General features: G+C 40.1%; 1 protein-coding gene across 1 annotated transcript in view; it reads right to left on the reverse strand.

Moving 5' to 3' along the window:
• Window positions 1-6344: 6344 nt before the first annotated feature.
• LOC110062143 (hydroxymethylglutaryl-CoA synthase 1-like) overlaps window positions 6345-11173 on the reverse strand; it is a 5579-nt gene continuing 750 nt past the window's right edge. The window contains exons 2-5 of the mRNA XM_089287099.1: window positions 9451-9576; window positions 8768-9092; window positions 8486-8668; window positions 6345-7480 (exon numbers count right to left, since the gene is read on the reverse strand). Of these exons, the coding sequence (XP_089143225.1) occupies window positions 7111-7480; window positions 8486-8668; window positions 8768-9092; window positions 9451-9576 (1004 nt within the window). The 3' untranslated portion in view covers window positions 6345-7110. The remainder of the gene's footprint in view (window positions 7481-8485; window positions 8669-8767; window positions 9093-9450; window positions 9577-11173) is intronic.

Below are 11173 nucleotides of genomic sequence, written 5' to 3' on the forward strand. Positions count from 1 at the left end.
GAAGGTTAATACTTTGGACAACTTATTTTAAAGCGGGAGGTGGCGCGAGGTGTAGTCTTTTTCGCGGGGGTGGGTCTGGGGTGGGTTTGGGGTGGTCTCTCAAGGGCAATCGGGAACAACGTTGCATTCAATGTTAGCGTTTGATTTTGTTGGTTGTTATGATGGGCTTTAATCATAGTGTGTTTCTGCTATATTCACAGGATTGCTTGATTCAACAGTGGCGCAGCCAAGACTAGATACGGATCAAAACTATAACACACAGCCGATGAAGCCCACTCAACCGTCAGCGCCATAACTCTTCCGTGAATGTCTTGCTTATTTACTTCCGCTAGATGCGGGAATAAAGCGAAAAAAAGGCGAATGCAGTTGTAATAAGAAATCCACACTAAAGAAACAAAGTTGATTGACATAATGTGTTGTAAATTGAGTTTTACATTTCTTGTGTTTACGAAGCGGTACAGCGTTGCATTCAGCGTTTGATTTTCTTTTGGTGGAGAAACATTTTTCAGTTTTCTTTCGCTGTCTGTTAAGCGGTACCGATGGTGAGAGAGAACATTATAACACTTTTTCCAATTCTTCATCTATTTAAATTAGCATTTTTTGCAAAGTAATTTTAGTATAATTGATCTTTATTTGCTTGCTTTATTCTCGGTTTAATTTTGTAATTGTTTGTTGTATATTTCCACTGTTTTTATATTATTTGTAAGTTAATTGAGGGCCGCAGGTTTATTATGGATCGATATGCGCTATTTAGCGTGACTCTCTTGAAATAAAATTTGTATTGTATTAGATTAGGTTGCACAGTACGTTGCGTTGCGTTGTATTGTATTTTATAACATGTCATAGATACAGATACAGCCAATCAGATGGCCTGCAGGGCAGGCCTATTTTGGGGGCCGAGTGCACATTTTCGTGGTAGGCCGCCATCTTGGATTTGGTAACTGTGGAGGGTTAGGGGAGGAAAAATTTGGACCCACCACCCCCTTCTAAACCTCCTCTGCCCCAACCCTCTACTGGTCAAGCATTTAATTATAATCCAAGATGGCGGCTGGTCTGGTCTATAGAGCGTTCCGTTTCAAAATAACGCCTGCACTAAAGGCTACCAGTCAGAATAGGGGAAAGCCGTTTTATATTCAACGGTATTACATTCAAACCCGGGCCACACTGTCGATAAATCTACCTGTAAATTTCCACCTAACCTGTCTCTAGCTTTTCACATTGTACAATGTAACAAATGCTATGACTTATGGTCGAAGTAACACTCACACTTTGTTGTCACTGGACAGATCTAGATTGCTTTCAACAGTCTTAGTAACTGTTCTAAACAAAAACAAATAAATGGGCCAAAACAATTTAGAGTATCCTACAGATTGTTTTGCCGGTGCTCATTTACATCCATTTATTCAGGAATATTTCACTCTATTAACCCAAGACAGGTTATGAAGATGTGCGTTACGTTACACGCTCATACCGTTTTTTTACTCAGAAAAATTCTCGGGCTAAGTTTGATAAATAAAAATCAGATGATAATTACCCTTTTAAAACCGTTAATTGCTGTTAATTTACGAATCAATGTTAATTTTGTAATAGCCACTCTGATTTGATAAGGATAACAATGGAGCTAATTAGCACTAACACCGTTAATTACAGTTAATTACGGGACTAATTATGACCGCGATAGATAACAATCTAGGACCAAATGGCCTAACGATTATAGCGATATACAGAAATTAAAATCACAGCATTTATGCTGGCCATTCGTTGAACTGATCAAGAGGGAACGAGACTGCATAAGCCCCTCGCGTAACAAACATATCATGCAACAGAACTAGAGTGACGTTTGTCACACCATAGCAAACATGGAAAGCGCGGTGACCTCATATTTAGTGCGCTCGTCTCAGGATCGAGCAGTTCAGGTTCGAGCCCTGGCCGAGGACATTGTGTTGTGTTCTTTCACAATTCCTTTCTCCACCCAGCTGTATAAATAGGTATCGGCGAATTTAATACTGGGGGGTAACCCTGCGTTGAGTCAGCATCAGATCGGGGGGTGGGAGGGGGTGAGAGTACAAATACCCCTGGTCGCTTCATGCTACACGGGGTAAGCTCCGCCTGACGGACCGCTTAAGTTGGTTCGTATGCGGGCTTTACCTTTACCTAGCAAACAGATTCTAGTTTCGCTACTCCCACCATTTCGCGCGTTGCTCATGGAAATCTCACGAAACCAAATAAACAGGCTCTCTCACAGAACAATTCAACCTCGAAATCCACTGAAAGTGTACTCAGAATGTACAAGTATAACAAAAAAACTTCCTCGCTACTTGTTTCGAGGCAGTCTTAAAGGTACAATTAATTGTTAATGAATGAATCGAGGCAATTAAAAAATGAAAATTGTTTGCAACATCTGACCTTTACCCTGCCACCCCCCCCCCCCCGCCTCGCTACTAATATCACCCCGAGTATGATAAATTAAATCCTTAATTCGCGTTTCTGCCAAACACACAAATGACACACGCGTATTTTGCTGTCTATCAAAACTCGGTTTCCACGGCATCCGAGGAAGAGTTACCCTCTCCACCGTTTAAAAACTTCGGAGGGAAAATAAGTATGAATAAATTTTTATACTGCAAGTTCAACATGACGTTTTCTAATACGCTGTATGCCTTGTTCAATAAACCTTTTCACAGCTAACTTTTCTCATTCACATTACAGTATAACCCAACGGGGTTGCGAGGCAATTTCGCACAGAGACTACAAGATTGCTTATGTGCTGGAAAATATTGTAATGCAAATTGTTGTGAAAAGGTTTATTGCCATCTTATTACGTTCAGAGTTAATCTGTTAAAATATGTTCTTGGTTTATAGGTGACAAAATCATTCCGATACTAATTACTGAATGAAAACGGTAAAGATTTCAGGTGGAACGATTTCGCAATACGAAATTCGAACTAGCAATACATAAAAGAGATAGATGTTGCTAGCTCTGCCACATCAACAGTTAGTTATAACATGAGTGAGAACGCGTGCAGAGCTGATTATGTTTCCTGGAATGACGAGACACCCGATGAGAAACACACATATTGCTTTCACCCTGAAAATTCCCAAGTCGCATCTTGGGATAATTCTGAGGCTGAAGGTCATCCGAAAGAGTGCCAAGGAGAGTTACAACATTCACCCGAGAAAAAAGCCGAGAGCATGAAGCAGAAAAGCCGAGCTGGAATATTCAATCGGCTACGAAAGAGGCTGAAGTCACGATTTGAACAGCTACCTGGGAAATGGACGACCTCATCAGTGAGGGCTACTAGCATCTGCAGCGATGTGGAAGCTGGAGGAGAGGGCACCAATGTGGTACCCAGAAAAAGAGCGCAGTGCTATCGATGTGTTCCTAATCCTCCAGGCTGCATTCCAACAGAGGTCATGACGAGGGCGGAAGACGTGTTTTACTCCCCGCCGTTAAACCGTCCTGGACAAGGCGAAAAGTCAACTGACATTGAAGGAACCAACCACAAACAGGAGATCAGCCACGACGATGACCGAAATAGGAGCAAAAATGGCCAAGAGAATACCGCCTTTTCCCTCAACGTTGAAATGTGTGAAGTCAACAGACCAACCAAGATGTTAATCAATAACTGGATTGACCCAGAACAAGGTTGCTGAAAAGCCGATTTGCATTAGCCCAGGGTTAAAAGTCAATCGACATTGTAATTTCTTGAAAACGTTATGCGTTTCATTGTAACATTTCGTGGGGTTCTAAATTAATGAAGTCAAATCTGGAAGACTGATGATATATTGGCTGAATATCTTCATTGGATCCTTACAGGCATAAGAATTTACCTCACCCTAAATAAAATTAATCGTCTTTGAAAAACAAAATTATAAGAATCAATCTGCCTATACCGCTAAAAAAATAAAGTTATGATGATGATGATGATGATGATGATAATCATTCTTATTACTGTTGTTAATCTTACCAATTTTTTATTTGGTAATCTGCAAAGTTGTAATTGGACAGTGTAGTGGAACAGTTTGCTTTGTCGGGCACCTGTAATCGGACAGTTACATGAGCTAATTATTTTAAGTCCCCTCAGCTAATCGGCCAATCATGCCTCGATCACAGCATTGATTACATTCGCTACAGTAGCCGATTTCAAATGAGTTAAATTGTAAAATTGTCTTGGTTTATCTTCGGTGACTGTTTTTGTAAAGAGACTCAACAGCCATTTTTCAAGCGAATCGGATTCTAATTCTAATTCTTTCGAATGCGCATCGAGTTGCAGTTTCCAGCGTTTCTCCTTTCCAGACCTCGAACTTGCTGACCGTGTTTTTAAATTTAGCATGGCCATGACGTCATTGGGAATGTTTTTCTACCGCCGTCCTAATTAAACCCGCAATTAACTGTAATTAGAGGTGTTGGTGATAATTAACCCAATGCTTGCTTGTTTTTCGAATTTCGGTGACACATACCAGATCAGCACTTATTTTTAGCGGTTTACAATGACCATATAAAACAATTTGTAAATTGCAAGTTATATAACTACTTTCGACTAAAATAAACAACAGACTGTTCAAAGCAGTGTCAGTGTTGCTTCGACCATCAAGTCATGGCAAATGTTGGTAGGCGTAAAATCAAACCGGCAGTCGCGTGGGATGATAAAGAAACATGCCCTACAGCAGACGGCAATGAAGCTCAATCCAATGGTAACCAAACAAACAAGCTGCTGGACTTACAATGTGACGAGCTAGGAACAGAAAGTGTAGAGACAGACTCGGCGATAACAGAACAGAGTGGGCTCCGCGAGGGTTCATTTTCCCGAGGAGTGGCGCCGAAGCAATGTCAGTGGTTCAGTGACACGCAGGAAGCTCTTGATGCGAGTGTGGCGTCCTCTTTGTCTCTAGACAAGCGCCCAGCTGCTCCTTCGTCCAAGAAGATACGTAAACGAGTCAAGTTGCAGCGGAAGAAATCATCCTGTATGGTCCACAGCGTATTAGACGAAAACCGAGATCCTGATTATTCTTCAAGACATTCGGGATCTTCCACTGCGGTGTGCACAGTTCGTTCAACCGTGGTTTCACTTTGCCTTCCTCCAGGATGTATTCCTTCAGAAGTGATCGCGCAAATGCCTGCGAAGGTCACGTATTCAACACCAAAAGAAAGGAGTTTTGTACCTTTGGACAAAGGATGGGAAGTTGATCCGTGGATCAACAACATCTGCGCTGAAGCGTCCACACTGAAGAATCCAGCTGAACCTGGAATGATCTCTGTTCCTGGTTTGTCGGCCTTAACTGTTGTCCATGATCTGAAGGAAGATATTGCGCTGGAAAACAACCTCCTCGCAAACGCTGTGCTTAAGATGTTTCTGGAGAATCAAAGGGTAGTTTACCGCCGCAATGCGATCTGCGAGGAGCTGGAGATGACCACGAGTTTTGTTAAAATCAACGGGGCTAAATTCAGCCTCTGGCAACTACGAGCGGAACTCCAGAACATTAAGGATTGCAGTTAAACTGTTCCTGCACGCGCTGAAGAGGCTGTCCTTGTTTCCATCTTAGTTTGTTATTCAAAAAGTCTAAATTTCTTTTTCTAAAGAAGTCATTTGCCGAGTTGTTTTTCTTTTTTTACCTTGTATTTTCTAGAATTTTCTTCTTGAGTTCGAAAGTTTTTGCTATGGGAATCAAACTTTTTTTGCAATGAGACAAATAATGTTATATATATATCTCGCCTTTCTAGATTGGACAACAGCATTCCTATAGAAACCGCGACTGAAAATTTCACAAGTTTGAACTCATTTTTGGCAATCAGGTTTTTGTAATCAGAAGTGATGTCTTCGATATGTCGGCTCATTATACCAATAGAAGTAGAAGACATCTAGACTACTACGAGAGATTTGGAGTCATCGAAAAATTTCGAGAAAATTACCAATTGGCAACATCGTCAGGCCACTGTTTCATTGTCAATCATATCTCCTGATTGAAAACGTTCTCAGCCTCCAACCCGACCGATCTTAGACAGTACATTACCATTTAATATTTTGTCAAATCAGGTGATAGGAAGCTTCTGATCAAATGGACCTAATGTTCTTTCTATTGTCCTGTCAACGCAGAATTTCAGAAGAAATGCATTTTTTGGTGATAACCCGGGTCTGCTACTTAAATTGTAAATACAACGGAATCCCGATTTTTCGAACCTCCAAGGGAGACGAAAATTGATTCGAAAAACCGGAGAGTTCGAGAAATCGGGGGCAAAATTACAGTGTTTGACTGAGAAGAGGAAACGACTTCTGGTTCGAGTTATCTGGAAGTTCAAAAATGTGAGGGTTTGAGAAATCGGGATTTCACTGTACTCTTTCATGTAAAAGCACAGAACCAAATGTATTTATTTCATTCGATCTTCTGTAATCAAATTACAAGAGAGAATGTAGAAAATATATTGTACATATTAATATATGGTTTATGTTAAATACGCTGGAAAAAGCAACGAACAGATTTGCCACAATCCAACACCCTTTAACACCTAAACACAGAGTGCAGTTTTATAACCGTACCTCACTGCCTAGTGCCAGGCTTAACTCTGCTACGGGTGAAGGTTGAATGGCTAAATACCCCGGCTAAATTGCGCATAACCTTTAAACATAGAGGATATTATACGTTGGCGTGAAGAATCAAGATAAGAATTTTATTTTCGTGTTGAAAACAATATTTTACGAACAAGCGCAGTGTATTTTCCAGTAAAACACTCGTGTCCCTGTACCAAAATGTGCTCGTTATTTACAGTAATTTTTTGGACCATTTTCGTATTTTCGGTATTGGACTGGAAGTGGCTTGCAATTGAGGCTATTGCGGGAAGTCTTTTCAAATGCAAATGACATTAATCTTTTTTTAATATTATTCCCCCGCATAAGCCTCCATTGCAAGCTTGTTCCATTCCAATACCGAGAATTCGAAAATGGCCTATTGTATGGTGTGCCCGGAGCGACAATTGAAATTGTCATTTATATGACAGTTCGCGGGAAAAATAGATGTATCTCCACATCATATTGCGATAAAAGATTGTCCTGACACGAATCAGTATCATTCATTTCTAGTTCCCCAGCATTTTCATCACCCCCTCATAGTTAATTAAACAACCATGCAGCCTTCTTCAACAGCTTGGTTGGGTTTTCGCTTGTATGTTCGGCGATACTTTTCGTCAACATTCGTCAGATAATATGTGCCCGGAAACAGATCTTCCACGGAACAAGCCGGCGAATAATTACTTTTGTTGTGTGTGTTTTCACGCGCGGTAAGAGTTTTCACAAACTCAGCAGGTTCAACTTGGCGGCGGGACGCCAAGCGTTCTGGAATATCCTTTAGTGACGTCACCAGGGCGTGCAGGGGCGAACTGGAATTAATATCGTCAGAAATTCGAAAAGAGAACATGGCCGAAGCGAGTCCAGAACCGTACGAGAACAACATCACTCGTTTACCAGCCAAATCCTCAATAGCCTCGCTGCAAAATAAGTAGCAGCACTCGTGAATAAAAGTAAGAAGGCCATGCAAGTTAATTCTGTCTCGCTTGGCGCACTCAATGCTTCCTTCGCTCTAGAGACATTGGGGACTGGACCAGAAAAATTCAATACTGATCACGTATCTCTACAGAGATCCGTGTGGCGTCTCTGATTGGTTGTTGATCAGTTTGGAATTCTTGCGCGCAAAAATTAACCAATCAGAGACACTACACTGATCTCCGTGGCACTTCGTCTTTCGGGTCCAGTTTCTCGAGCGAGGGAAGAATTAAAGTGCGAAGAAGAGTTTACAACAAGCATTTTCAACTCAATTTGGTACCAATTTGAAAATCCACGTTGAGACGATTTTGGCCAACACCAGTCAACTGTCTTAACAAGGTTCGTACTCTTTTGAGCTTTTAAAATTCCATGACTTTCCATGAACTTTTCCATGATCTTTCCTGGTTTTCCATGACCTATGTTATGCAGTTGTCATCAAAGTACCGTCTAAACAATCTATTATTATATAAATATTATTCCAAAATGGCCGCCATTTAAGTATTCTTTTGTTTACTTGCAAAATAGCCCTTGTTGCCTCGTTCTTAAACTCGAAATTCAAAAGAATATTTTCCCTTAAAGAGGCAACAAGGGCTCATTTTCAAGTAAACAAAAGAATACCAAAATGGCGGCCATTTTGGAATAAGGTGTATTTTGAGGTATTTTCCCACTTTATGACACAGAGTGTGTCCTGGTGTTTACTTTTTACTGGAATTAAAACTTGATTTCTGACTTGTCTTTTATTTTGTCAACTTTTGCTCTTTTTGCTCTTTTATTCTCAGAAGTAAATTGCTTTTCCATAACTTTCCATGAACCACACTTTAATTTCATGACTTTCAAGGCTTCGAAACTGAAATCATAAGATTCAATGACTTTCCAAGTTTTCCACAACATGTACGGGTGGCCCTGCTTTAAGCATATAGCAAATTCAGAAATTAATAATTGGCCATTACCTGAACAGTAGAGAAGCCAAACATCCATAAAGTGAAGGGGTGTACATATTGCCAACATCACGTGAGATACACAAAGATGGTGCAGTCTTTTTGTCATATGCATTCTGACTGCATTTCATGGACGCTTTTTCAATTTCCTTCCCTTTAGCCTCATCTTGAAAAGTGTCTTCAAGTTTAACATCTCTAAGTGAAACAAAAGAAACAATAAAGGAGTCATTAGCACTTACCACCGAAAAAAAAAAAATTAATAGTAAGAATGGTTTATTAGCCATAAAAACTTACCGAAATTTTGCCAGGTCAGCATACTTCTCTCCACCAGAACTATTGCCTTCAGAATCACATAGAAAGTCGTGGAACATTAATCGAGCTAAAGATTTCTGCACAATCCGACAGAATGGTGTGTGGAATAAAGCGTAGTCTATATCGTCTAATGTGAACAGCGTCTTGCAGTACAGACGCTTTCCTTTCTCTGTGTACCGTGAATAACACTGGTCCAATGCTTGGAAGTAGCAGCGGACTGATAGTTTGCCATCCACCACAGGATATTCAGAAGACATGTTCGGTTTGTAAAAATCATAAGCATGTTGCATGTGTATAGACCTCATACCTACACAAAAGAAATCAGAGAAGAGAAATGTGTTTATTTTAGGTGACTGTCTGGTGTTTAATTAGGTTGCTTTGTATTGTTTCTCTTTGGGATAATCAGACATTTATATACCACTCGTTGTGATTTTTACACCAATGATGTCAACCAGTTTACTAAAGGCTATTTTTTCCTTAGTATAAAAATTGCTGTGTGGGAGGTGGTGTTTTTACGATTGCTTGATGTTAAATACACTATAAAGTGCATTGCCATTACTTGGAAGGTGATGCAGGATTCAAGACTGTGATAATGAACTGACTGCAGTTAAATTGTATTGAGTAATAAGATCTGAATTTCAAAAATTTCACATGTAGCCTTGTACCTCTTTCCATGACCAGAGGGGCATTTGGCCCGACCAACATTGCCACCGCTCCTGCCCCGCCCGTACTGCGCGCACTTCCAGCAGCATATACAGCTATGTCAGCTGCAACAACAATAGCTAGGCGACCTGTGGGTCAACAATGTCAGTTGGTTAGCTTACCACTGCTATTTAAAACAGATCATTTACCAATCAATAATCAATAATATTATATGACTTGTGTTTGCAGCTGATACAAGATGTGTTCTGATTGGTTAATTCTAGGGCATTATTCTCCTGTAAAGCCCACGGGACAATTACAGGCCTGCATAAATAAAGCAAAAAGCCATAAAATAAACATTTTATTATCCTCCAACATTTGGTCTTTACAGGAAAATCTCAAACCTTGGCCTTGCCATATTGACCTCGCTATCGCTCATTCAATGCGGCAAGGTCTCGGTTTGAGATTTTCCAGTAAAGACCTCACTCTCAGTGAATGAGTAGTTAGTAATGCCTCAATCACTTATTTTATAAGGTCTTATTTGGTTAATTTTATTATCAAATCTTTTCTAGCACTAGAGATTTGAAGGAGCCTAGTGGGGAGTTGGTTTGCCCAAAAATACTTCAACTGGGCAAGCACCCCTCCAGTTAGCCTAAATGGGGCCAATTTATGAATGTTTAGCTCTGAAACAATCGTTCGATTAAACTGATATGTTATAAATTACGTAACTCAGACGTTTGACTCAGATTGAGCTCAGATTAGTAAATTTGGCCTGAAAACTGTCAGAAGTATTCCAGCTGTCAGTGTTTGGACAGTCTGACATCATGTTTAGCTTTCACCTCCATCAAGAGAATTCGAATAGACAGGGTCAATTTTTGGCTAAGGGAATCCAAAATTGAGCTTGCTGGATCTCCTGCCTGATCAACTATTATCTGATTGTAATGTAAGTGATTGTAATGAATGATAGAAGGTGAATAAAGGATTATGAAAGATTACATAACTAATTTAAAGAATGTACCGAACATTATTAGCTGACAAGAGCTGTTGATCAAAAAAAGCTGAATAAGGCCCAGTTCAAACGTCGAACTTAACATGTGCTGAACCTAATACCAATTTGGGTCGACCCAAATAACTAAGTTTGGCAGTTGATGCAAACGTCGAACCTTATTTAGTCGAACTTAATTGCAAAAATAAAAACGAGGGTTATTGCTGACCAAAATGGTGGGAAAATGTACCAAAAGACAAACTGAAGAAATGGATAAGCTTTCTTTTCTTCCAAGTGCCATCAAGGAGGGTAGAAGAGGTCAAAGGAAGACTCCAGATGCAGTTAGCACAGCCGAACAACAATTTTTGAATTTGGTTTGCCCTCTGTTATTGCTTATTCCCAAAGGAACATCACAGTTCCTCGTCCACTTCGTTCCTGTGGTTGGTTTCTTCAAGATTCATTTATTTTGTCATTTTCTCTCAAAACCATGACTCACAGTACGCCACTGAACTGCCTGCTTTCCAAACCGCTATACTCTTATCATTTTCAAATATGGAACACCGCATATAGAAGTGGTTTATGCACATCAAGCAAGTTTACTTCGTGTTCTTGAAGCAAGAGGTACACATATCTTCCCGCTCTTCCCGCTCTTCCCACCATTTTGTTCCAAAAAGATTGAAACAAGCTGTGTGCGCATGACAAAAATAGGGAACGTGCAGAACTCTGGGTAAAAATTAATTAATTTAATGTATTTGTAATGT

This window comes from Orbicella faveolata, unplaced genomic scaffold (genome assembly GCF_042242905.1).
Source record: "Orbicella faveolata isolate gen_17 unplaced genomic scaffold, um_ofav_v1 contig_14, whole genome shotgun sequence".
Classification (NCBI taxonomy): Eukaryota; Metazoa; Cnidaria; class Anthozoa; order Scleractinia; family Merulinidae; genus Orbicella; species Orbicella faveolata.